Below are 27590 nucleotides of genomic sequence, written 5' to 3' on the forward strand. Positions count from 1 at the left end.
GCATAGCCAGGTCTTAAACATATATCATCTTTTGTAAGGTTAACCTAAGCTAACATTGACTGCATTGCTCGTTGATTTAAGTTACGTAACACATTTTTCATAGACAGATTAATTTGCAAGTCCACATATAAACAATTAGTTGGCGGACAACACATTTTGTTATAGTTACTCAATTGTATCCAATTCCTTCTAGATGACAATGCAATTAGACCCAATTCCTGTCTGATTAAACAATTAGGCAGTGCAACAGGTAAGTGCATTACAGATTTCAACAGCTTGCCTTGTAGACTATCCAGGAACATATTCAAATCTAATAAGCAGACATCAAGGGTGTACAAAAGCACACTTTCGACTTTGAGAGTGAAAAAAATCTATGAGAGGAACCAGCGAACATTTGCAATATTTAGCAAAAATTATTTTGAGCTGAGAAAGTAATTATCGGGCTTTAAGATTTAATAAATCAGCCCAAGATGTAATCAAATTATTTCTGCATAGATGGTAGCCACGGTATATTGACTCTGAAATAAGAGGAATCTATGGATCTAATATTTGCCAATGATAGCCTTATTTTTGTTGGTTAAGCCAAATCTCATTATCGCTGTTTTAATAGGATTTGGCCTTATGAGCTTTTGCAAAGCCTTGAAATAAATCTAATTTAGTTTGTAGTCCTGCTGGTGTTGGGCCAAAGATGATATTGTCTGCAAAGGCATGCCATTGCAGCAGTAGAAAACCCAATTTAGTCGAAAATAGATTTTTATCACTCCAAACTTCATCCATGTCTGCAATGAATAGATTGAAAAGAGTGGCTGCAAGGTTACAGCCCTGCTTCAATCCAAGGAAAGTCTTAATAGGATCTGTCGTTAATCCATCAGGTGAAAATCTCACCCTATAAAATGTGTCTGTGTGCAGCTTTATAAAGCAGTAAATCAGTTCAGGTGGAATCCTAACCTTACCATTTTAGACCAAAGAAGATTTCGTACTACACAACCAAAAGCTTCAGACATGTCCATTAACGCAATATAGACAGGATTCACATTTTTTAAATTTCGCACCGCCATCACATGGGCCATGATGGTGGCATTGAGGGAAATACCCATCATTTTCCTAAATCCAGTTTGGAATTTTGAACAAAAAACATATTTCTCAATATAAGATTCCAGTTTGTGTAGAAGCAAGATTGAAAATATTTTTGCTTCTGTGTTTAACACAATGGGCCAATAATTTTGAGGTAAAGAAGGGTCACCCTTATTAAAGATGGGGATAATGTTGGAAGTTGTCCACGACTTCGGTACAAATCTATTATTGACTACCATGTCAAATTTAGACTTGAGAATTGTTGACCATAGAATTGGGTCAGATTTAAATACACAAGGCTGGTCCTGAGGATTTGGAAAAGGATAATTTGCCAATTGCCCATATTATAATATTAGTGGTCCATTGGTATCGCCCACCCTTGGGATAAAATGCTGACGGAATTGATATATTCGAGAATTCTTTGGGGTGTGAAAACTTCTTCGCAATTTATTCATTCCATGTCTTCTCAGAAATACAATTAGACAATGGAGCAATCTTTTGATGATTAGAGCTTTTTATCATTTGCCAAATCACCCTTGTGTCGTGTTTGCAAATTGTCTTGACCAAAGCGCCGTTAACCTGATTATGGTTCAAAATACGCACATGTCTCAACTTGTGTTTGTATTGGAATATCACCCGTTTACGCAAAAAATGATAATTGTGTGTATAATTCATGGTTTCCCAATCTCCTCAACTCTCTATTCTTTTCTCTTTTTAGCCTCTTACAAGAGGAATCAAAATAATGAAGATAGGGAGCTGTTTTGTTGGCATATTTAGAACTAAAGTATAATAGAACTTTATTACTTTTGTGTACATGGTCTCCATGATAGAAATCGACCCAAGTAAATTCATATTGCTCTTTTTAATTTGTACAGCGACACATTCAACAAATTGTCAGAGGCCAGGATTCCATCTCAGAGATATGGAGTCACGATGGAGTTCCGGAAGGACCAATGAGTGGTCAATAACCAGCAGGGAGCAATCAATTTTTAGACAGATCGTTAGTTGCGCATGATCTCCATATATAAATGGCACTAAATAAAATTGGGCTTGCTATAGAAGACATGGTGTGTGATACACAGTCAATCATGGAGTCATTCGTACCACTACTCCAAGTAAATTGGGGGTGGTATTCTCCACAATTTCAATATCCCAGTCTTGGAAGTATGATTTCCAGATTGCGCCTCTCATTTTAACTGAAGATGGGCTATTGGTCAGATAGATAGAGACAAAGGACTTGCATTCAGAGTTGAAATCTCCCCCAATAATTATTTTGCAGGAACCAATTAAATGAAGAGAGGTTTCCAGACAGTTATCCAAGTCATTTAACATGGTCTCAATAACAGTAGTAGCAGGGTTCCAATATAAACTTATTAGTAAGATCGATTAATAATTCCTATTATTCAATGTCAACCAAACACCCAAAAGATGATTTCCAAACAAGTTGATATTTGGATCTAATGTTATTTATCGCTATTGCAAGTGCACCAGAAGGGCGACTGCAATTAAGTCTACTGGCCACAGAATAATAAGTAGTATAAGCTGTGAGCAAAAGATTATCCATTTTCATCGCTTCTTGCAACAAAAAGATGTTGGGATAGTCAAGAGTACCTAGGGTATTAAACCATTTAAGTAAATTGTGGAACCCACATGAGTTCCATGAGGTGATCTTCAGTTCATTACTTAATGGCTGTGCTCGATCTACATCAGTTGTAGAGTTCAGTATCAATCTCAACATGGGTTTCTAGCCAGGACAAGTCTGTTTTTGCCAGCTGAATTCAGCAAGCCAGCAATTGATGAATTTGTGTCGTTGGCACTATTAAGGTTTTGGGTCACCCCTCCCCCCCCTTAGGAATTACGACTGGCTTGAGATATATGAATTCTTGAGCAGCATTTTCATTTGCAAAACTGAATAAGGAAAGCCCTTGTTCTTTAATCTCACTGTGACCAAATAAATTTCAATATTGCTTCAGAAGGAAGATAGCATATCATACGGTGATTATTCCATCTTGCCAAGGAAACTCTTGTTAGATCCTCTGACCCGATTATCCTTAATTGTGGAATTCGGGATAACAATGCAAGAAAGTATGAACGATTAATACGGGCTGATCCAAGGGCTTCTGAGCTGCCTTCAAGGCCAATAATGAAATCCCCTTTAGATACGGTTTTGACTTTCGAAGGAATGGTTGTATCTGCATTACCCAAAGGGGGCAAAAAGATCTGTGACTTGGGGAGGCCTATCTCAGGTATCCAAGAAGTATTGTCTGCTGATGCTGGTAGTAGGATTGGATATTTTGCTGCATGTGTATTAACTGCTTCTAAAAGAGGCACTCCCATCTGTACAACCTTTAGGTTTAAGATTTCAAGGGGAGTAGCGCTCATCATTTAATTCAACATTCATACATTCCTTAGATACCCAAGAGCCGTGCCTTTGTACGATGTCATCTTTTTTATTGTTAGATGGAATCACTCCTCCAAAGGGCATGAACTCGAAGATCTATGTTAGGTAAGGTGTGCACTTTACTCGCCCGTTAATAGTAACATTCCTATTAGTAAAAGGAGCTGGAACATTGACATTGGATACCCCTGTAATACATACTTCAGAATAGGATTTCCTTTTTCCTGTAATTTGTGGTAGTATGGGTGGAAGAATGCATGCTTCAAGTTTTTCCTCTTCTGCACGTGAATGTACAGCAGTAGTGCAACTCCTACCACTTACCGGAAAGTATGCATATATGTTTTTTTTTTAGTTTTCTTGTCAAATTAAGGTGGAATATCGTTAGGTTGGATACATTCATTTGCTCCTTTGGGCTTTTTATTAACGAGAGTACCAACTAAGCAGGATGATTTAATTTTAGCAGGACTGATTTATTTTCTTGTCAGAGATACGTGGAGGCGGTCGGGTCAACTGTTGTGTTCGAGAGGGTGTCGCCATCCCAGTATTCGTTACAAGAGGTAATAGTGCTGCTTGGCTCTCTTGATAATTGAGCCACGTCTATGGGATCCTTTGAGTTTCCACTTAGCATAGCAGATTTAGGCACTGTAATTATTTTAGCCTTACACTCCCCGTGACAATTTATTGTCAATTTAAATGGAATTAGAGCAAAGTCTAGCCTCTTTATAGCTTTTAGCAGTTCATTTAAGGGCTTGCAAGTGCATTTCTTTGGAGCCGCTGTTAGGCAGAATTATATGCAGTACCCTACAATTAAGACTACAAGTGACAGTACACTTTCACCTTTGGTACAAGCCTGTACTACACAGTTAAAGTGGTAGCAATAGCAGAGCATGAGCAGTATCAAATAGTTACACAAAGGACAATAATTACTATGATTCAGGCAAACAATGACTCAAGGTTTTCAAGTAAAAGAATATACATTTATTTCACTCTTCAGCTGTATAACATTACACTATTCTAAGCAGTCTAAAAATCACTATATTAATACATCACACCACACCACTTCCCTTAAATTCCAGACAAGTTAAGCTCACAAAATTAAGTGGGAGCAAAATGGCACTCCAGCAATTTAAAAGGGAGCGAAAGACAAAAGTTAACAGAAATGGATCCACACCAACAGGTAAGTACTCCAATTAAGCGAACAAGAGAGACTACAATGATAAAATCAGATAGAAAATGCCTAGGGCCAAATTCAATGGTGCAAAAGTCTTTTGCTCAAGATAATACAGTTCAGGGTAGTTTTCAGTAAAGTTAGTGGCAAGGTTTCCGGATGAGGTTGGTTGGTCGAAAAGTTAGTTCAAAGAAGAGAAGGAAAAGCCCTCGGACTGGAGAAAGATTTCAAACACTTTCACTGCGGCTGAACGAAACGCACAACCGTATTTGCACAGTACCTTAAAATGGAGAGGGGATGTAGCTGAGGCAGACGTTCCTGGTAGTTCCTGCAGGCGTGCGGTTCCTGAAGCGAATGTCGGACTGATCAGAATTAGGAAGACTGGAGGGTCCTGCACTATCCAGGGAAGAAACCAGCAGAAGCGCCAAACAACAAATAAAAGGTTCACTCCTTAAAACCCAAGCAGGGTCGGACCTTCCTGGCTATCCGACCCACTGTAGCTCTGTACAGCGAATTCAACCAGAGGAGGAGTCCTGGCTTGCAGTTTGGGTGAACTGGTTGGTCCCACCAGCTCAAGGGAAGAAGTAACCAGGAGGATCTTCTCTGTCAGATTCCGGCGATTCGGACCTGCAGCAGGGCTTCACTGGGCGGTTCAGTCGTGGTAGGGGTCCTCTTCCAGTTCCTCATTGGTTCTTTCGTTCCAGTGGCGACTCTGCTCTTCCAGTCCCAGAGACCTGCTTTTTATCCAGTTTTCCCCCATTCATACAGCCTGGCTGTCAATCACACAGCAGGGTGGCTGGCCTGGCAAGGCCAGTCCCCTTAGCCAATCAGACAAGAGCGTGACTGGGTTACCAAGGGAACCCATGGCAGGGGTCCTAAAACCCCTCTCTCACATTCTGCCTACCTTGACTTTTAGGCGCCTTAAGGCGGACTTATGTGCAGAAGCCCGCGAAAAACCGATTAACAAAGGGACCAAACCTGGTTTGGCGTGCAGAGTAAAACACGTGAAAGATTAACAAAAAGAAATGGCTAATAAACCCGGCTGAAGCCAAAATAAAATTTATTTGGTCAAGCGGGTTTATGTTTGAGGCTAATAGCCTAAAACATTACCAAGTTTATATAAGATAATCGCAGTAGAAAAGTTGGGTAGATACCACTGCCACCAGCCAAGCCTTAATGTAAAGGGAGTGAAACAATGCCCCAAGAGACATACAAAAAGGGATAAGAATGAACCCTTTCCAATACTCCACGGAAGATTAGGTGTACGGGTCTGTGGTTTAAAGCGACTAAGGTAAAGTTATTGGCAACTTTACCCTTTTCTGGGGGACTGTAGTCAGCCCCAGAAAATTGAGTCGGTGGAAAGTTTAAAAGACAACCCTGTGTCACTGCACTGAAGGTGCTGTGTAAGACACATGAAAAATATGGTGCCCTGGAGTAGGTGAGACTCCAGTGCCCAAGATCATACAAAACACACATAGCAAAACACCTGTAAGAGTGGGGGGAAAAAAGGCTCACACTCTTACCAGGTGAAAAAAATGAATCCTAGAAATCCAGCAAAGCTTCTGAGGGACTCAATAGGTAAGGGAAATCAACCATTTATGAGAATTCTCCATAACAGCGGCGAGAAATGAAACCTGTGCTCTCCTGAATGCTAATGCAGGGATTCACTTATTCAATTTGTTCCACTGCCTTCAAGAGCACCCATGGACTATCCAGAGATTCCTGTTGAGTGGTCTTATTTAGTAATGTAATCGAACATTTTAGATCGTCAATGGAATACTTTAATTCCTTTATTGATGCTTCAGAATGGCATACATAAGGATTTACAGCAGTGTTCAAATAGCTTAGAAAATTGGATATAGGTAGGGAATTAACGGAAGGGGATATGTCTGATTATATCTCAGTGCCTTTATCAACATTCAGAAACCCAGGATTCTTATTGGGACATTGGAGGGTTTTACTTTTGGTGTCGTAATGGATTCCCAAGCCAGTATAAAGCTCTCAATGCGATCAATTTTGGAAGAGATTTGTCGCATAAAACATTTTATTTCATGCAGTTCTAAATGCAATAAATCATGTCCCTTATCTAACAAGTCTAGGATTTTTATTATCACCGGAAAAGTGAGGGGATACCTCCCTTCGTTGTTATCTGAGGAGTGGTCCCTATTAAGGGAATCGTGTAGGGAATAATTCATTTTAAATTGGTTTAGCTCAGGAGAACATTGTAATGGAGCAGGTATGATTCCTTTGTTAATATCGACATCAGGGGGGGTATTAAGTCTTGCTAAAGATGATGCGGAATGTTGAAAGATTTAAGTGGAATTCCTTCTCATGGGTCCTTACCACTAAGGGAGTGAGCATGCTTATGGAGCGGCAAACTTGGCGATCGAAGTCAGCCATAGATTCTAGCTCAAATTTCAGTGATTCCTTGTCAATAGAATTTATAGTAAGTGATTTCGAACAAGGTTTTTTTTCCTGTAGCTCGTTTCGAATCCTCAGAAGATACAAACTCGTCCTTCTGTGGAGAGACGCTGTCGCCTGACACAGCTATCGATCTGCATGACGAGAAGTGTACCTGCACTGAATGAGCAGAAGAGTCCACAGCGCAGCGTTTGAGGGGGGGGTTCTGTAACGGAACTTCAGATGTAAACGGGATCGTTATGAGAAAACCTATTGGTATACACCGTTAAATCAGTTTCAATGCTGGTAATGGTAAGTGGCGTTGAATCAATGCAGCGACCGCTGCGCAGGCAGCTTGCCATAATAAAGGAGATAACCGTGTCAAAGTGTTGGTATACTATCAGACCAAAACTCGAGCTTCCACCTGCTCGAAGCTAATAAAATATCGCTTACCAGAGAAGCCCTAGTCGGGAAACTTGACACAAAATTTATTTCCAGTACATTTTTGTTGACCTCAGTTACTTCACGCACCAAAAAGTACCCATTAGAAGCACGATAAAGGCTCAAAATGTTATCGTGCTGGGCTGAGTCTGAGGCCAACGAGTCAGCGAACACCAAACAGCACAGACTTGAGCACGGGCTTGATGCGCGCGGCCCATGCTTTTAGTAGACTTATGGGTAAATAGGGCGTGGCCTCCAATTAAGGTGAAATTGTCCTTTTTGGAAAGTTCCCAACGAAGACCTGGCGTGTTGAGCAGAATAACAGTCCAGCAAACAGCACAGACTTTAAGCACAGGCTTTGTGCATAAGCTCGAAAGGAGCTCCCATAAGCTTAGTTAACACCACATTTAGGTCCCATCCGGGAGCCGGGTTAGAAATGGGAGGGTGAATTCTTTTTACCCCTTCCATGAAAGCCTTAATCACTGGTGATGTTGTATATGCTGAAAGTGCCGCTAGGTGCACCTTTATTGATTTGAAGTCTAGGCCTGAATAAAGTAGGTGAGTTAGGTATAGGACAATGAGTGGGAGAGCAGTCAATTGGGTTGCTGCTCTTCGAGTTACACCAGATGACAAACTGTGTTTGGAAGCATAGAGAAATTTCCCTGAACTTTGTTATCCATAGTCCGTTCCCCTTGGATCGGTTCTGGGGGTATCTGGAGGTGCAATCTTGGCATTGGCCGTTTTCCAGGGTCGCGAACAGATAGATCTCTGGAAAACCCCATTGTGTGAAAACGTTGGCGACGAGGTCTGTATAATCGCCATTTGTACTACCTGGGCAACGGAAAGTCTGTGCTGAGTATGTCTGCCAGAAGATGGAGTTCCCCTGAAACATGTTGTGATAACAGGAACATGTGTTTGAGAGCCCACTTCCAAATGTTCTGAGACAGTTTGGACAGCCCTGGAGAAGGAGTGCCTCCCTGTTTCTTCAGATAGTACATGGCCGTGGTGCTGTCTGAGGATTAGGATAGTCTTTCCCTGTAGTTGTGTTTCGAACGCTTTCAGTGCTTTGAACACTGCCAGCAGTTCCAGCAGGTTTATGTGGTTGGACGCTATGTCTGGCGACCAAACTCCGCTTGTGGTCTGCTGGAGCAGGTGGGCTCCCCACCCTAAAAAGGAGGCATCTGTAGTTCGAGTGGCTTCCACCGCGGGGGTGGTGAAGGATTTTCCTTTCAAGAGGTTTTCCCTCAACCACCACCGCAGCGAGAGAACTAGGGCCAGCAAGACCACTACTAAATCGTCCCACTGTCCGTTGGCCTGACACCACTAGTTGCTTAGCCACTCTTGCATTGGGCACATGCACAGGCGCGAATGAGGAACTAAGTAGATACAGGACGCCATCATTCCTAGCATATGCATAGCCTCGCATACTGTTACCTCTCGACTGGCTACATAGTGAAGGATTTGAAATAACATGTTTTGAACCCTCTCGGAGGGGAAGATGAGGCTGTCTTTTTTTTTTATTAGAGCCCCTAGGAATTGTTTGACTTCACTGGGGTCTAAGCTGCATCTTTTCTTGTTGATAGAGAAAGCCAGGCTGAATAAAAGATCCATCATCTTTTGGGTATTTGACAGACATGTTAGGCAGAATCCTGTGCAGTTCCCTTAGGGAGCACTACAGAAGATTAAGACTACAGGTATGAGAAATAAATCCCATTTGCTATCAGTCTGTACCACAAAGATTTAGTTGGTAGCTGCGGCTAAGCAGTCAGACTTATCTCAAGAGGGAGATGAGCAGTATTCAGGGTTTATACAATAGGGCTACAGTACTATGGCACAAGGAAACACTGACCAAAGCTTTGTATTAAAATGTATATATTTATTTTACACACTTCTAGTTAAACACATTAATCACAGTTAATAAAGCAAGTTAAAATCAACCACGAAAAGTATACACATCTCCCTAGTTCAATTGTAGACAAGTTTGAGCAAGATTGAAAACTGAGCACAACGGCACAGTGAAAACCAAACACAAATGGCACTCTAGCAATTTCTCACAAGGGAGGGAAATCACAAGTTATACAGAAATATATTCTTACGCACCCTAGCAACACTTCCCATACGTTTGTGAACAGGTTTAAGCAAGGCAGTACTTTAGCATAGAGAATACTTAACTGAAAACCGAGCAAAACGGCACTTCACAAGTTTTAAAAGTGGGAAGGAAAAGGTGGTTATAAGAAGTAGGTGCATCAACGCAGTTCTAGTTGAGAAGCAATCTAGAGAAGGCAGTTCTAACAAATTTAGCCAGAGTCAATAGGCCTGCGCCAGAGTCAGTGGTACAGGGCAAAGGGCCCAGGAGCAAAATGTTCTTGTAGCTGCAGTCAAGTCTCTGGTTAACGATTCGAAAAGGTGGATGCAGAAGGTGAAAGACAGTGTTTAGAAGATAGGGGCGGCCAACCCAACAGGTAGGTAAAAGATTTAAAACACTAAGCACTACCACGCAAAAAGGGCGGCCTGGCGGAACAAAGTACCTTAATATGAAGAAGTGGCTCCTGTGGTGGCAGTTGTTCCTGAAGTTCGGGTGATCCAGCAGAGGAAGAGGGACTCTCGTCGTGGAGGAAGGTCGAGTTACTGCACTACTCAGGGATGAAACCAGCCGTGGTGCTGCCCGACGAATAAACTGTACGCTCCTTTAAATCGCTGTCCGGGTGGAAGGGTGCGTGGCTAGCCGGTCTCAGAGTACAGGGTACTGGCGAATCGACCAAGGCAGGTCCAGGAAGGTGATTGGCAAACTGGTTGGCCCCACCAGCTCAAGGGAAGAAGGCTCCTGAAGATGAAGATCTTCTCTCGTCGTGTGGAGAAAAGTGGTGAGACGCTGCAGCAGGGCTTCACCTGTGGTTCAGTCGTTGTAGATGTCTTTGGCTTCCCTCCTCTTCAGCTTCTTAGTTCCAGTGGCGACGTCTTGCTCTTCCAGTCCTCAGGACCCTGCTTTTATGCAAAATGATCCCCATACATACAGCCTAGCTGTCACTCACACAGTGGAATGGTCATCTTGGCGGGAGACCCTCCAGCCTATCAGGACAGAGTGCGACATTGGTTGCTGAGGCAACCCTGTCCAGGGGTTCTACTCCCCCTCCCACACAATGGACCCACCCCTGGCTCGGTGGCGCTGAAAGGAGGTCTTCTTGGCAGAAGCCCGCCAAAAGGACGAACAAAGAATCCCCCGACCTGGGTTAGGAGTTTAGAGAAAGACACAAGAAAGAAATTATATTGAAGTTCTGGCAAATAAAACCTACCGGAGTAAAGCTAATATTAAAATACACCAGCGGTATGTTAGAGGCTGTCAGAAAATGTGGTAGCCGCGAACAATGGGAAAATCCCATGGGGAATTATTTGCAGTCGAATATTTACGGTAGTAACCACTGCCACCAGCCAGAAACCTTTGAGAGGGGGACTGTACGGTACCCTCTCGAAAATGAACACCAGGGAAAAACTATTAACCCTACCCAGTACCTCCATAGTAAGATGGGTTGTACTGATTTGTGTCATAAAAATGGACTAGTAAAGTCAATGGGGACTTTACAAGCCCTGGGAGGCAGTAGTCAGTCCCAGGGTATGGAGTCTATGTTTGGGTGTCACTATGACACCCCTGTGTCACTGCACTGAGGATGCTGTGTAACATGTGTAAAAAGATGGTTCCTATGAGGGTAAGATAAACCTCAGACATTAAACACAAAAAATAGCCTAGAACACACGTAGCAAATATTCCTAAGAGTGGGAAAGAGAGTCACACTCTTAGCAGGAGAAAAAAACAAACCCTCCAAATCCAGCAAAGCTGCTGCGGGACTCTATAGGTAAGGGAAATTAGCCATAGTATGAGAATTCTCCCTAACAGCGCTGAAAGAAGGGCTTCATGGCAGAAGCCGCCAAAAGGAGATCTCCCTAACAAATGATTCGTATGAGTCCCCCGTTATGAGCCAGTCGTTGAGGTAAGGATAAACTGGAATGCATTGCCTGCGCAGGTGTGCTGCCGCTACTGCTAGTACCTTCGTAAATACCCTTGGTGCAGATGCTGTGCCGAAGGGTAGTACCTTGAACTGATAATGTTTGTTTTCTATCATAAACCTGAGGTACTTTTTGTGCGCTGGCAACATTGAAATATAAAAGTATCTATCTTTCATACCCAGAGTTGCCATGTAATCCCCCTGTGTGAGCAGAGGAGTTACTTCCTGCAGGGTGACCATGCAAAATTTCTATGGTTTTACAAACTTGTTCGCTGGGTGCAGATCTAGAACAGGACGCATGGTTAGATCCTTTTTGGGTACAAGGAAGTACACTGAATAAATCACCTCCTTTACCTGTGATGGAGGTACGATCTCTATGGCTCCTTTTAGTTTCAGTATCTCGACTTCTTGAAGAAGTATGCAAAGATGTTCTGGCGTTAGTCTTCGTTGACGTGGAGGTCTGTATTTTGGGGATTTGTTGAACTCTACACAATAGCCATGGGCTATGGTTTTTAGCACCCACTGGTCTGTGGTTATTCCCTCCCATGCTTTCAGGAATGATGTCAGCCGGCTCCTGACTGGAGAGGCATGGGAGGGGACCCGAATCTTCGAGTCATTTGGAGCCTGAGGCAGGAGAACCTCTGGGGGTCGGGTTCCTGCCTCTTCCCTTACCACGCCGCTGTCCCCTTTGGGGGTATGGGGTATTGTAAGTACTGGTTCCCTGTGGAGAGTTCCAGTTGTTTCCTGAAGGGTATTGTTGGTGAGTGGAGCGTTGGCCACGAAAAAAACCTTCCGTTTCCAAATCCTCGCCTTGTGGAAAGTCTCCGAGTAATTTGGTCCAAACTCTTTAGGGTTTCATGTTCTTTTTTCGCAGTCTGTAAGGCCTCTATAAGAGACGCTTGCATTACAGGTTTAAACCCTGAATTCCGAAGCCACGCATGTCTTTTGCAGAGAATGTCCTGAGCTCTCAGCAGAATCCATAGTGTTTTTTTAAATACTTTGGTTAACTTGCCTACCTTCAGAGACACTGGTAAGTAGGTGGTCCGTAGAGGTTCTGGAGCCTCTTGTGGGCCTTCTTGTATTAAAGCCCATTGCGCACCTGCGTAACTGACCAATAGAGTGGTGTTATTGGCGATACGCGTGGAGTACGCTGCCGCTGTGTTAACCCTCTTACCCAGGGCATAAAGGCTTTTCCCTTCTTTGCCAAGGGGAGCCTCGCCTGTTGATAAAGGAATCCCTGCTCTTTTCTTTGTGGTACTGACTAACAAAGAATCTGCGGTGGAAGGACCCAATACATAGAGGGTCCGATGGAGAAGGGCGGAAGAGTTTTTCAATTCTTGGGTTTACACCTCTCGTAAGAGCCGTTGTAGACAAAGATGGAGCAAGGCATTTTTTATCGAATTGAGTAGAGGGATGGCTTGGCTGTTGGAGGCTTCTCTTTGAGTATATCCTCAACGAAGTTGGCTTCAGGTGCTGCCTCTTCAGTGGCAATTTTAAAGTGATCGGCTGCTTTACGTAACATTACATAAATGGTTAGTTGATCATCAATAGGAGAAGGATTTCTTGTAGGGTGTTCTGAGGAGAGTCCAAGGCCAGAATATCTGGGTCTGGGGACTGCCATGGTTGAGGGACACCCAATTCTGGGTCCTCCCCCCAGCCTTCCATGGGCTCATCTCCAATGGGCTCATTTTCCTCCTCGTTGTAGAAAGGATTCTCCTTACCTTAACTGGTAGAATGTCTTCTTCAGTAAGGTCATAATTATATATGTCCGCTTCTAAAGAGGGGTCAAAAAGCATTGGGCATTTAGATCTAGGGTTAGCAGGGCTTTCCTCCCTTGGCCTTCTTGGTGTAGGTTGTTCTGGAAGTGAAACAAACTTTTCCAGCCTTTCCATGCAGTCCTCAAACTTTTCCCTAGTCCAGACTGACTATCTACAACGGTCTAGGGGTGGAAAGGGGTCTCCCTCAGTCTTCCGTCAAAAAAGTGTCCCTAGCACTCTCTGTTCCGTCGAAAGGTCAACAAGCTCTGGTTCGGAGACCCGATAGTCATTCTCGCCATCGTCACATTCAGTGATAGCAGCCCATCGGTTTACTCTACGCTCCTTCAAAGCCTTGGGGCGCCGAGCTTACAGTGTCTGCGCTTATCCTTTCATGGGAATCTGCCGTTACAAATAGGGCAAAATCCAAATGGAGTCCTCTCCATAGCCGAGGTTACACAGAGTGACTAAGACCAACTGGGAAAGAGGGAAGAAAGGGAAAGGCATTTTCAGTTTGAAAAGAAATGTCCACCCCGACCCCACTATCCCGACCGTCTAGGCCGGCGGAAGGCTCGACCACGTGGTCGGCAATGCCGCCCGGATCACCTTCCGTCGAATCTCGCAGGTCTTCGGCAGAAACTGGAACCGCCGTCGAGACAAGGGACGGGAGGGGTGATATTAAATATATTTTATAGAATAATTCGACCAAAGGTCGTTGGACAATAGCAATGCTCTTAACGAACTCTGCATAAGGGCGACCAGTTATCTGGGTGGAAAAAATAATCTGAGGCACCTCAACGCGTGATGGATTTTGGGTACACTACAAGTCATGTAGGGATAGTGTTAAAGGCACGCCCATGTCGATGTCCCCTTTTGATTTTCGAAAGACAGGATGCAATACTCTGCGGTTACCACTGGATGTCGGACTATGCACAGCATGTGATTCTAAGCAGAATGACAATCAGAAATACATTTTTTCCATGTATAAAAGCAATAAAGATTGCCCATAATGTTTAATAAAACATGCACTTATGTAGTCCCTCCAACTCACTTTGGTCCTTTATGGCCCGAATCAATGGGGTGGCAGGGCGTAAGCTCCACCCCAGGCAACCATCTTCAGATTTTAACCGTATATTGGCTGCATAAATGACAGCCAGGCCTTGGAGCAGCCGTTTCAGAGGCTGCGAGAGTCTGCTTGTGAATCTAGGAAAGATAGCAATGCTGGAGAAATACAGTTAAAGTTAAGTTACTATGACTTCTCCGGCATTGGGTCTTTCATAGATTCACATGATTGAATAGAATACCAATCAGTAGAACCATGCCACCTACTTCACGGAAGCACACATCAGGTCAAAATTAGTACCCAAGAGAAGACTTAACACATTATGCATGTTGAACGTTAAGTGAAGGAGGGAAGGAACAAAGGCTGCTCCTACCTCACGAAAACATGTGCCGCAGGATAGCTTATCCTGATGCGGACTCCCTTCTAGCATTTTCTCTTCGACAGCAGTGTTTGGCGAACGTATGGAGCGTGCTCCAAATGGCGCCCTGCCTAAATCTTTCATGGCCACTCCTGCATGGAAAGCCAGTGTCGCTGCTCTCCCTCTGGTTGAATGGGCAATAGCTGTACCGGTAAGCTGGATGCCCCCGATTGACAGTGGGTAATGCAATACACCACCTGATCGGGCAAGGCCTGGTGTAGAGCAGTCTTGGCTTCTACTGGGCTGTTAGGGAGAATTCTCATTCTATGGCTAATTTCCCTCACCTAGTGAATCCCCCAGCAGCTTTGCTGGATTTCTGGAGTTTATCTTTTCCACTTGGTAAGAGTGTGAGTCTTTTTCCCACTCTTGTATGCGTTTTGCCATGAGTGTTTTTCGGTTTGTGTGATCTTGGGCTCTGGAGCACACAACCCCATGAACCCCACTTTTGGTGTGTTACACAGCACCATCAGTGCAGTGACACAGGGTTGTCTTTGAGACTTCCCACTGGCTCCATTTTTCTGGGGCGGACTACTGTCCCCCAGAAACAGGTAAAGTTGCCATTTACTTTATGTAGTCATTTAAAACTACGGACCCCGTAAATCCCATCTTACATGGAGTACTGGAAAGGGTTAATTCCTATCCCTTTTTGTCTGTGCCTCTGAGCTTTGTTTTGTTCTTTTATTGTTTAGACTTGGCTGGTGGCAGTGTTATCTAGCCTAACTTTTCTACCGCGATTATACTTTATCAATGTGGTATTGTTGCAGGCTATTATATTAGCCTTGAAAATAAACCCGCTTGACCAAATACTCTTTTGGCTTCGGTCGGGTTTATTTGCCATTTCTTTTTGTTAATGTCCTTCTTGTGTTTTACTTTGCGCGGCAAACCAGGTTTGCCTTCTTTGTTGACCGCCTTGGCGGGCTTCTGCAAAGAAGCCCCCCTTCTTGGCGCCTGGGTGTCCAGGTGGGCTCTATGTGAGGGAGTGCTGTAGTCACCCCCTGCACAGTGTATCCTAGGAAACCCAAGTCGCAGTTTGCCATGACTGGCTGAGGTGGTTGTCCGGGCCGGAAAACCCCCCCTGCTGCGTGATTGGCAGCCAGGTTGTGTGAATGGGGGCTTTTCGCATAAAAGGCAGGTCTCTTGGTCTGGAAGTCAGAGTCGCCACTGGAACTATAATGAACCAAAGAGAAGGAGAGAAGACGTCGACTGCTGCAACTATCCCGTCCCGGTGAAGCCCTGCTGCAGTCCTGAGCTATCTACCCTTCGACGACCAGAGAAGATCCAGTCTGGAGTCTTCTTCCCTTGAGCTTGGGTGGTTAACCAGCTCCTTCTACAGCCAGAGGATCCTCTTCGTGGTCGAAATCGCTGCACCCTGCTGTAGTGGTCCGGATAGCCATCTGAAGAGCCTCTCCTGTTTTTAAGGAGCGCACCTTTTATTCACCGTCGCTGCTGCTGGCTTCAGCCTTGTGTGGTGCAGACCCCCCCAGACTTCCCCCTTCGAATCTAAGCCCCAGGAACCGAGGGTCTGCAGGAAACTACCAGGAACAACTGCTGTGGCACCAGCTTCTTCCTTGAATAAGGTACTGTGTTCTGCTTGAGGAATTTGGGCGAATCCCTTTTCTTCCCCTCAAAGGCTTGCCCTCATCTTCCCTCCTTCTTATAACTTTTGCTTCCTCTGTTGATAATATCTAAGTACTCCTGGCTATGCCGAATCGTGAACTATCAGACTGTGTGATCCTCGACAACAGGTACTCTGTTCCACTTGACACGGTCTCCGGCATATTGACTCTTTTTAATCTCTGTCTAAGAGTGTTCTCTGATTCTGTCTGCCTTGACAAAAGTATTGCCTACGATTTTTGCCCCCAACTCTCTCTGGGTATCTCAGGTGCTAAGTGTGTTTTTGCCCAGTTTCTTTAGTAAGACCGAACTGTCATTACTGTCAAAAAGTGATCGCAAGTGTATTGCCGGTAACGTCTTTTGTTGCATAACACCGGTCCGCTAAAACACAGGGTACTTACCATGAAGTATACCGTACAAAGTGAATTGATTAGTTGTAGTGTATTTTACGTGTGGTTTTCGAATAGAAGTGTTGCGTTTATAACAAATGGTTTAAAAATAAATGTACTTATATTTTTTACCTGAAACCTTGAGTCAGTGTTTGCTCGAGTCACAGTAATTGTGGTCCCTTTGTGTAATCTCTGCTACTGCTCATATACTCGAGATAAGCCTGGCTGCTCTGCTACCACTTTAACATAGTAGTACAGGCTTGTACCAAAGGTAAAACTTGTATTGCCACCTGTAGTCTTAATTGTGGTTAGTGGTCCCTAAGGGCACTGCACAGGATTCTGCCTAACAGAAATGAGTGGCCCTCAGCCAGTCTCGCCGACAAAGGCAAATGCGGTTGCCCATTTGGCAGAATCCCATATCGACAATGTCTGTGGCCACTGTAATGGCGCGGTCCAAAGCCACCTCGCCTGCCTGTAGAATCTCCAACGCTTCAGCCCTCTTGTCGTCGGGAAGGAAGTCTAGCAGGGGGCCACCTTGCACCAAAGTTCCCTGTCATAACGCGCCACGATGGCGAGGGCGTCAGCAACGATGGTCGCCGCCGTGATCACTCTTCGCCCACTGGCATCCAATTTCTTCCCCTCACCGTCCGGGGGGCAGGAGGCTGCCGACAAGGATGAGCCTGAAGTCCGCATCTTGGCCACCGCCGAAACCACAGTCTGGAGACGGCTGGGAGCATAAGTACTTGGGCGCAGAGTCCGGCACTCTGTATTTCTTCTCGTAGCGATCCCTCTTCACTGGAGCCGACAAAAGATTCTTCATGAAGGACAGCCCCTCGTCTCAAATGTCATCCAATAATGGGATCGACAGCACTGTCTTCCTATTCCCCTCCCGACGCTGGTAAAGGAAACCCTCTTCTCTGGGACAAGCTGGAATAGCTGAGGCCCTGGAGATCATGGCATGGAAGAAGCCAATCTATGGGCGGTGACGATCTGGCCGCCAGAGACGGGAGATCCCCCAGGCTGCCATCGTCATCTGTACCAGTGCCTGTCGCTGGCGTGTTTTTTGATGGGTTTGAAGGACTCCCCCCCCCCCCCCCCTCTCTTGGCAGGCAGGGGTACTCATCTTCAGGCCGTGTCTTGGGAATCTGCCCCTGCAGAATTCGTGAAGGATGCCACTACTACTTCGAGGGAAGTGTGGGCCTTCGTCTGATCCACCTGGGCCTTCGTGGTCCTGGCCGAGTCCGTGGCCTTCACCTTAGAGGGAGGGCTGGGGCGCCGCTCCCCCTTGGCCTTCTGTCGGCCCAGTCTGGGTCTTCTCCAAAAGCTTACAAGGATGGTCCGACTTCCTCTTTGAAGAACTTGAGCGTTGGCTCATGGTCGAAGGTGCTGGAGGCATGCTTCTGGGACTCACCCAGAGCAGGGCCCTTGGCCTGCAGCCACTCGTTGAGGTGTTTGCATCAGTTGGCCCGCGTGCGCGGCACCATCTCCCGACAAGCCACGCAGTCGTCCTCCACATGCATCTGGTCCGAATGTAGGCAGTAGAGGCACAGGGAATGTCCATCATCCGAAAGACATTCTGTAGGTTGCAGCGGGGGTAAACCGTGAAGAAAGTCCGAGTCCTCCTCCTACTCTGCCATAACACGTGGTGTAGACCTCGAAGAAGCTGCTGGAATCCTCCAAGAAGAAACTCGATGAAAATCTGCCCTTGAGGGGCGCTGAATAATCCCAAAACGGGTCCCCGTTAAACGGAAGGTTGATCGGTGGAGCGTGAGGCTCGATTGACTGAAAAAAATAGAACAAAACTCAGAAAAAAAAAGAACATCGCAAAACGCAGTAAAAGCTCGAGAGCTATAATGCGAGGACCCCCAACACTTGAACGTGTGGTAAAAATCTGAAGATGGCTGCGGAGGAGGGGCTTGGGTAGAGGGCAGTATGACCCCAGAGGCCAGTGATTGGATGTTAGGAGAAAGACAGTTCAGAAGTGAAACGGACTGATTTTTTTCTTTACCGAGGATTCACAGCCAGACGACAGGGAATATTCATGAGCATGTGAATCCATGCCAGACCCCATGCTAGAGAAATACTCTCACCTCCGGAACAGGCTCACCTTCAAGCGAACAGGTTGCGTAGCACTGCTTGGCCAAACCTGGACTCCCCACCCCCCCCACCCCCGAATCCCTGTTGACGCAGTAGAATCTTGTGAAGGTGTTCTTTGAAATCCACGTAGCAGCCCTGCAGATGTCCAGCAGGGGCACACCAGACAGGAACGCTGTTGTCGCAGCGATCACTCTAGTGAAATGGGCTCTCGGACTGCCAGGCAGCGGTCAGTTTCCCAACTGGTGACAGTGCGTGATACAGCCGGAGAGCCACCTGGCAATGGAAGCCTTGGACAAAGCTTTCCCATGGTTCACAGGACCAAAGTTCACAAAAAGTTAAGATGTCTTCCAAAAACCATGTGTGTGCCACATAGAACTTCAAAGCACGCGCCACATCCAGCGAGTGCCAAGTCCTTTCAGCCAGCGACAAAGGTATCAGAAAAAACACAGGCAACACCAAAGGTTTGTTGAGGGGGAATACCGACTGAAGCTTTGGCATGAAGGAGGGGTGCGTCCGTAGAACCACCATTGTGTCTTGAACAGTCCAATAGGGCCGCTTGCAGGACAGGGCTTGGATCTCACCTACCCTCCTGGCAGTGTAGATGAACACCAGAAAAGCAGTTAACTACTAAAGGAACGAGAGGTGCTTGATGCATAGGCTCGAAGGCCCCCCCACCCTACATGCGCCTCGTCAGTACCATGTTGAGTTCCCACGCCGGGGCAGGCGCATTCACCGGCGGTAACAATAGAAACAGTCCTCCGAGGAACACCTTGAATAGACATATGACCAAAGAGAAGAACTTGCCGGAGAACTGGTGTAGTGGGAGATAGCCGCCAGATGCACCTTGGACGTGTGTGCCAGCCCTGCAACCTTGGCCAAGGACAACAAGTTTTGAAGGCTCTGCGGTAGCTTGACCCGGGGGGGGGGTTATGTTCTGCATCCGGCAGCACGTTTCGAAATGTTTCCACTTGTGCCTGTAGCATTTAAGAGTCAACGACACTCTGGCCCTTGCAAGGGAACTCCCTGCAGTCCGCTGGTAGCTCGTACCAACGGATCTCTAAGGCTGCAGGAGGGAGGCTTTCGGGTCGGAATTTAGGATTGCGCCTCCTCTGGCGAGCAGATCCGCAACGACCTCCAGATTGACAGGAGGTGTCATTGACATGCTGAGAAGGTCCAGGTACCAAATCTGCCTGTCACGCCAGGGCGACTAGGATCATCCTGCATCGAAACCGTTTCAATTGATGGACTCTCAGCAGGAGAGGCAATGGAGGGAATGCGTACAGGAACAGGCCTTCCCATGGGAAGGAGAATGCATCCACCAAGTTCTTTGGGTGGTGGCACCTGCTGGAGAATCTCTGGCATTTGGAGATTGTTGCTATTGCAAACACGTTGATCCGGGGACTGATTACTAGAGGAAGATACTGTCCACTTGATACCGCCGAAGCTCCCACTTGTGGCAAGAGCATAGTTCCCTGTTGAGGGAGTCAACAATGGTGTTCTTGACTCCCGCCAGGTCAAAAGTAATGAGTAACATCCCCTGGGCGATGGCCCAGTGCCCCAAATCCTGCACCTCTCGGGAGAGCGCTGGAGACCTGGTGACCCCCCTGTTTCTGGATGTAGAACACTGTGGTGGTATTGTCCGTGAAGACCTGCACCACCTTGCCCTTGAGGGACGGGAAGAATGACTTGAAGGCACAAAACACTGCCTGCAGCTCCAACACATTGATGTGCAACATTTTCTCCTCCGGTAGCCACAGGTCTCTTTGCATGAAGACCTCCGATGTGCGCTGCCCATCCTTCAAGGGAGGCATCACTCGTGACAGTCTCCTGATGCAGTGGGGTCTGGAAATACATGCCTGCGGACAGATGTGCTTGCAGTCTCCACACCGTATTGCTCGACGGAAGGTCGAGTGTGAGCTTGTCCGCGAAGCTCTGTCACTTGTATGCAAAGGGCATCTAGGAACTCTTGCAGTGGTCGCATCCGAAGCCTGGACAGCCGAATGAGGTATATGCATGAGGACACCATGCCGAGAAGGGACTTTATGGGCCTTACCCATGTTATCTTCAGGGCCAACAGCTGGGTTGTACCTTGCCCAAGATGGCCGCTATCCTCTCCTCCAACGGAGACGCCAGGCACAACACTGTTGAGTCAGGACCCCAGAAACCGCGTGTCCTGCGATGGAATCAAGCAGGACTTTGCATAGTTCACCGACAACCCAAGATCAGTCAGGAGTCGGACGGTCCTCAACATGTCTGACGGCGATGTCCTTCGAACTGGCCAGATGAGCCAGTCGCCCAAGTAAGGGTAGACGTGGATCCCCGCAGTCGCAGCAGCGCTGCTGCCGCCACCGATGCCAGGCACTTGGTGAAAACCCTTGGCACCGACTTCAATCCGAAGGGAAGGGCCTTGAATTGGTAGTGCTTCCCTTGCACCATGAAACAAAGGCACTTGCAGTGCCCTTTGTGAATGGTGATGTGGAAGTATGCATCCTCCAAGTCCTACGACGACAGGAAGTCCCCCTCTTCCAGCTGTCCAAGCACATGCTGAAGATGAACCATCCGGAATTGGTGGGACTTGATGTATTTGTTTAGTCAACGAAGGTCGAGAATGGGCCTCCAGTCTTTTTCACAAGGAAGTACCTGGAGTATACACCGGAGCCCCGTAGCCTCTTTGGGAAGAGCTCTAGCGCGCCTTTCCTTAACATGGCCCACACCTCCACCATCAGCTGAGGGACGTGTTTTTTCTGCCAGGCCACCGCGGGTATTTGGGGACACTTCAGTTGAAATTCCAGTGTGTGTCCTTGGGCGAGAGCGTCCAGCACCCAACAGTCAGTGGGAAATTGTCTTCCACACACTATGTTCACCAGCCGGCCTCCCACAGGGGTGCACTGGTGGGGGCCCGACGCCACGGTCGGTTGAATCATGCTTCGATGTCGAAGGCCGCCTTGGGGACCCTGGCGACGACAACGTCCTCCTCCAGTTGGTCTCCTGTGCCGAAGAGCGGGAGGGTTGGCGGTAAGAAGAGGAGCCCCCCGCCAAACCCCTTGGAGGATACTTGGGATTTGCTGCCTGAGGACCGAAAGGACGGCCTCCGTTGTTGGCGTGCCCAAAGCACGCCCCATCTCCGTCTTAATGGCCTGCAGAGACTCATACACAGTCTTCCCAACAAATTGTCCCCGAAGGGCATGCCCAGCACCTTCGACTTAAAGTCCTGATGAAAGTTGGTGGCCTTGAGGCAGCCACGGCGACGAAGGCAAACGCTGTTTCCAATTTGGCAGAACCCAGGGTCGGCAATGTCAGCGGCCACCGTGATGTGGTCATCCAACACCACCCGACATTCCTGCAGAATTTCCAGCGCTTCCGACCTCTCGCCGTGGCAAAGGAAGTCCAGGATGGGAGTGATCTTGAACCACAATTCCCGGTCGTAGCGAGCCACGATGGTGAGGGCATTGGCGGCCTTTATGGTAGTCGCTGCAGAATCGATGACTCATCGTATCAAACTTCTTGCCCTTGCTGTCCGGCGGGGTGGAAGACGCAGAGGAAGAACCACACGGGGACTTCTTGGCTGCCGTGGAAAACAGAGTCCGGAGAAGGCTGGGCCCGCAAGCACTTGGGCATGGTGTCCTGCACCCTGAACTACTTCTCAAGGCGATCCCTCTTCGCCGGAGCCGTGGAAGGTTTCTTCATGAGAGACAAACCTTCGTCCCAAATGTCATCCAGGAGTGGGACCGAGAGGATGGTCTTCCTCTTCGACTCACGGCTCAGATATAAGAAGCCCTCCTCCTCCTATGGAGCGAGTTGAAAAGGTTCTGACGCTCTGGAGATTATCAAGTGGAAAGAGCCCATCTCACCCCGCGGGGAAGATCTGGGAGGAGTAGATGGGCAGTCCCCCAACGCGCCATCGTAGTCCATGCCCTTCATCGCCGTGTCCGGGTCCGTCTCATCCCTTGAGGTGCAGGGGGGGCAAATGGGGCATATGGGGCATAGGGTGACAAGGAGGTGGAGTGTGTACTCTCTTCTTGGCCAGAGGCTCCCCCGTGGACGGGGGTTGGCCGTCATTGGTGCTGCGGGTGGGGCCACCGGAGTGATAGGCATCCTTGTCTGTATCTCAAAGACCAGCCAGCGTATGCAGTGCCGAAAGGAGGTCCACCGAGAGGTCTCTAGGAGGAAGCGGAGGTGGGGGAGGCAGCTGAGGTGCAGGTGTAACAGGCAGCTGGGGCACTGGCTGGGAGCCCAGGCCATCGTCGCCTTGCTTCTCTTCCTAGACAGTGTCCTTGCCGCCATCACTTTTGTCGCCTTCGTCGGCGCGACAGACGTAGGGCCTGCTCCCTACGTTTCCCTCCTCCTGGATGGTTTTCAGCTTTAGTGAGCTGGTGAGATATCCATACCTTGAACGGCCACCACACCCCACACCCTCTATTCCAGTGGGGAAGGTCTCGGGGAGATGACCGGCATCATCTTCTCCAGGGTGTTCTCCAAGGGCTGGAACGCTGCCTCCCTCCTGGGAGGAAGGGACACCCTTGTCTTAGGGGTTGCACCCTGCGGCGCTGCCTTGGCGGCCTTTGCCAGAGATGCCGCCACCCCCTCGATGGAAGGCTGGGCTTTCGCCGGGTGTAGCTGGGCCTTCACAGTCAGGGCCAGAGACTTGTCCTGTTTGGCCTTCTCCGTAAGGGGAGGGTCCGTGCCCCGCTCCCCCTTGGTCTTCTCCATCAGAATGGACTTGGGCCTCTCCTTGAGTTTGCCCAGATGATAAGACTTCCTTTTGGCCGAAGATCCTGAACGTTGACGGAGGCCGGATAAATTGATCGTGCCCTGGCCTCTGCGGAGCCCATAGTAACGGCGCTCCCGTTGGCAGTGGACTCGCAGAGCTTAGCCTTCTGTTGGACCCCCGCGGGAGAAGCCCGCTTGGCCTTCTTGGAGCTGGGAGAGGCATGCTGCTGGGACCCACCCAGAGCAGAGACATTGGCCTGTAGCCACTCATTCAGCCACCTGTGCCGATCGTGCGAGGGACTATCTCCTGGCAAAATGCACAATCCACCTTGTGCGTCAGGTACAGGCAGTAAAGGCACTCAGAATGGTTGTCGCCCGAGAAGACATTTCGCAAGCCGCAGCAAATCCTCAAAAGGGGAGTGAAATGCTTTTCCTCTGACATGGTCCTCGCGCGATAGGCCTGGGAATCTTCTGGAAGCCTCCACAAAAAAACATGACAATCCGCCCTTGAGGGGTGCTGAAGAATCCAAAAAACAGGTCCCTATTAATCGGAAGGTTGATCGATGGAGCACAAGGCCTGATTCACTGAAAAATAGAGTAATATTCTTCCAAAAAAGCACAAAAACACAGTAAAAGCTCGAGAGCTAAAACAGTAGGTCTGCCAACACTCAAACGTGCAGTAAAAATCTAAAGTTGGCTGCCAGAGGTGGGACTTGGGTAGAGGGCAGTCATTGGCTGAGGGCAGTATGACCCAGAGCTCAGTGATTGGTTGTTAGGAGAAATACAGTTCAGAAATTAAACAGATTTTTTCTTTACCGAGGATTCCCAGCCGGACGACCGTGAATATTCATGAGCATGTCAATCCATGCCAGACCCCATGCTGGAGAAAAACGAATTCTGTGTGATGTATACAATTTGAGCTATGAAGAAAATTAGGATTGCAGCCTCATCATAATTGAGGAAATGGAAAGTTGGTGTGGTGAATAGATTGTTAAATTAATGTTTGAATCTTGAAGGGTCCGATTTTTTTTCTGTTTCGGCTCAGGAGCAAAACCGGAAAAACCAGTAGCTCCTCCCAAGCAGGGCGTGCCAAAAATAAGATCAGTATTCTCATATACCATAAAATATAAAACTCAAAAATATATATGTGACGACAACTATCTGAAAAAGTAAGGTAGCTGCCATGTTCTGAGATTTTAACACTGAAAACGTAAACGCACCTGTCATTTTGGGATGATTAATCTTTCTCCTCCCCCAGCCTCCATCATCCACACCTCCCAATTCATATCAGCAGGTGGTGGGCATATATGGTGCGAGGGAGAGAGCTAGCCAATCCATATTGTGGGAATTATAATATGCAAGTGTCATCCCCCCTATAAGAGATCAGTTTTCAATCTGTGAGTCTTAGTCTTGACTTTTTCCCCTCTATTCCTAGAGGTAGTCTACTGCTGGACTCTTGCGAGGAACAACTAGCAGAGACACAAGGAGAGCTTCCAAGGCCATCAGGGTAAAACTTGCCTGGCGAACGCTTGTTACCTGGAAATGCCTTAAACCTTGCATGGGAGACAGACTGGAAAATCTAGAAGATAGCTGGGCCTGCCATATGAGGAGCCAGAGGAGCACTGGGGACTATCCTTGACCAAAGCCTTTGACCAGATCTGTGAAGTCCTCAGAGGGGCCTTGCCATTTCCCTGGATGCCCCATAACCAAGGACTTCCATTTAAGTAAATTAATCCAAATGCCAAAAAATAGTTTGGGGGGAATCTGCCAGGCTTAATATCCATCTCGCAGAACGACTGTATGGTGGAACTGGGGAGACCCTTGGCACATTTTATTAAATATAACTCAAATGAAGTCGCACATAGACAACCACCCTTCCATTTAAATTGAATTGTGTTGGAACGGCCTGCCTCAATCTTTTCCATTAAATTGTGGGGCAGGGGGGGGTGACAATGTGTAGACCCTTAACACATTAAATTAAAGGTAAATCAATTAATTCCCATATAGAAAAATCACAGGAGTGTTGGTTAGAGTTCAGAACTAGCAAAGTTCATTACAGTGTGTTCAAGCCGGTATAGACAAATCCTCGGGTGACTATTTTTCTGAAACCCCTGACTTCTGTACAGAAGGGGGTGTCCTTAATCCCAAAAATAAGTAACCCTAAAACTCTGTCTTTCAAGTGAATGTGGAGTGTGTAAAAAGAATGTTCCCATTATACTCCAATAAGAATTCTAAAACATAGCATTTCCCTAGTATGAGTGGTGCAAAACAAATGTTCCATTTATTCTCAAACCAGAATCCTCAAAGCCTTGCATTTCGACTGTGTGTTGAAAAACAAAATGTTTCCTACCATAACTTTCAAATAAAAAGCCAAAACGATATTCCCATTGCACTCACACTACCTGTGCATTGCCTTTACAACAAAGGGGTCATATCTGCTTGATGCCTGCAGGGAGGGGGTTGCTGGGAGAAAAGAGCATGGTAAACTAAGCAATCACTTTGCGTTTTACATGTTTCTATGGGTTCAATTGCAAGAAATCTGATGTAAAGTGATGACTGTCCATCTCTAAATGTTATCTGTGATGTAGCATCTGAAAGTCCATTAGAAAGATCAGTCAATTCGTGCAAATAATTTCAAACTGTGATTGTGTAGTGCCACGGCGTTGGTGACAGGGTTTTGTGACAATTCAATTATTCTTGGTAAAAAACTTAAATATATATTCTTGCTATACACCAGCCTGGTTCCAAGCTTATTGGTGGGAAATAGGGAATTTGTTGAATGGTACTATAGGTTGGAGGCCTCACTCGTTTTGATTCTGCAAATCCGTTTTTTTGTGTGCCACCTGGCTTTAAGGGGGTGGGGGGGCAGGAGGAACTCCCTGAGAGGAGTGTGACCACCCAATAAAACAAGACATGTGCAATTGAAAAAGTACAAGAATTCCAAGAGAGACCAAGTCTCTCAGTACTAAACTTAATCTATGGAGGGAAAGGTGCAAAAAGACAATCTTTCCTAGCAGTAATTATAGAAAGAACTCAAATGAAAATGAGGACGGTATACCATTGTGAAAAAACAGGCCTTTACATAAGGCTAGCGTACTTAAGACACTGCATTTTGATTTCTATGCACAGTCAGGATGGATTAAAAAAAAACCTGGAACACTTAAGCAGCATTTACTTGTATGCTTCCTTTCTGCTGCCTTGAACCTCACTTACATTGGCAAAGTTAAGTTCAGGCATTATTAATAAACCCGGATTCCAACAAGTGATAAGATGGAGTCTTATTTGCATTATGAATACACATGTGTGCGTCTCTTGAAGGCAGAAGTGAGCATGGGAGAGACCAGGTTCTTCCTTCTCATAGAAAACCCTTGTGCAAAATATTTCTTAGTTGAGACATGTTATCTTCCCCTACTGTGTTGTAGTCTATGTTGAAAACATATACAAGTTAAGAGTGTGGGGTACCCGTGTCAGATTTCTTGGTGATTGTGTGTTCTCTGTACTGGTGGTCAGCCTGTAGTGCTGCATTTGAAGATTTACTAAATTAACCTCCCCGAGATTAGAGTTAAATTTCTTATTTCTGCTACTAAGGTTAGCATACACATTTACCTTCTGTTGATGCAAGTTGAACACACTTACTGTGCTATGTTAATACACTACTTTTTGATTTAATTGACTGAAAACTATCAAGGTTCAAACCTTAATGTTCCTGTAGGTCTCACTAAGAACAAGCTTGTTAAACTCCACGTTCTTTAAGGTGTCCAGGAAGTTTGAATACAGACTGTGGAAGTTTGGCTCTATGCTGACTCTCTTCATCACAAGGTACTGTGAAACCCAGGGCATGAACTCTTCCTTGACTGTTTCTTTTAGTTCTTCAACCTAAGCAGAAAACAGAAGACATCTTAGTAATTGAAGCAAAGCAGGGGTTCAGGAAACATGGAGAAAATAGTGCACAAAAACAAATTAAACCAGCAAATAACCAGAAGCAAACATTTCAAACAAGCAAGAGTCAATAAATGAAACTTAAGCTTGTAAAGGGGATGTAGAGTTTATTAGCATAACAGAC

General features: G+C 46.6%; 1 protein-coding gene across 7 annotated transcripts in view; it reads right to left on the minus strand.

Moving 5' to 3' along the window:
* CNOT1 (CCR4-NOT transcription complex subunit 1) overlaps window positions 1–27590 on the minus strand; it is a 2171110-nt gene that overhangs the window by 919929 nt on the left and 1223591 nt on the right. For all 7 annotated transcript variants that reach the window (XM_069654650.1, XM_069654658.1, XM_069654642.1 and 4 more), the window contains one exon: window positions 27224–27403. In XM_069654650.1, coding sequence (XP_069510751.1) covers window positions 27224–27403 — 180 coding nt within the window. The remainder of the gene's footprint in view (window positions 1–27223; window positions 27404–27590) is intronic.

The sequence above is a fragment of the Ambystoma mexicanum genome, chromosome 1p (genome assembly GCF_040938575.1).
Source record: "Ambystoma mexicanum isolate Mex_15411 chromosome 1p, UKY_AmexF1_1, whole genome shotgun sequence".
Lineage (NCBI taxonomy): Eukaryota > Metazoa > Chordata > Amphibia > Caudata > Ambystomatidae > Ambystoma > Ambystoma mexicanum.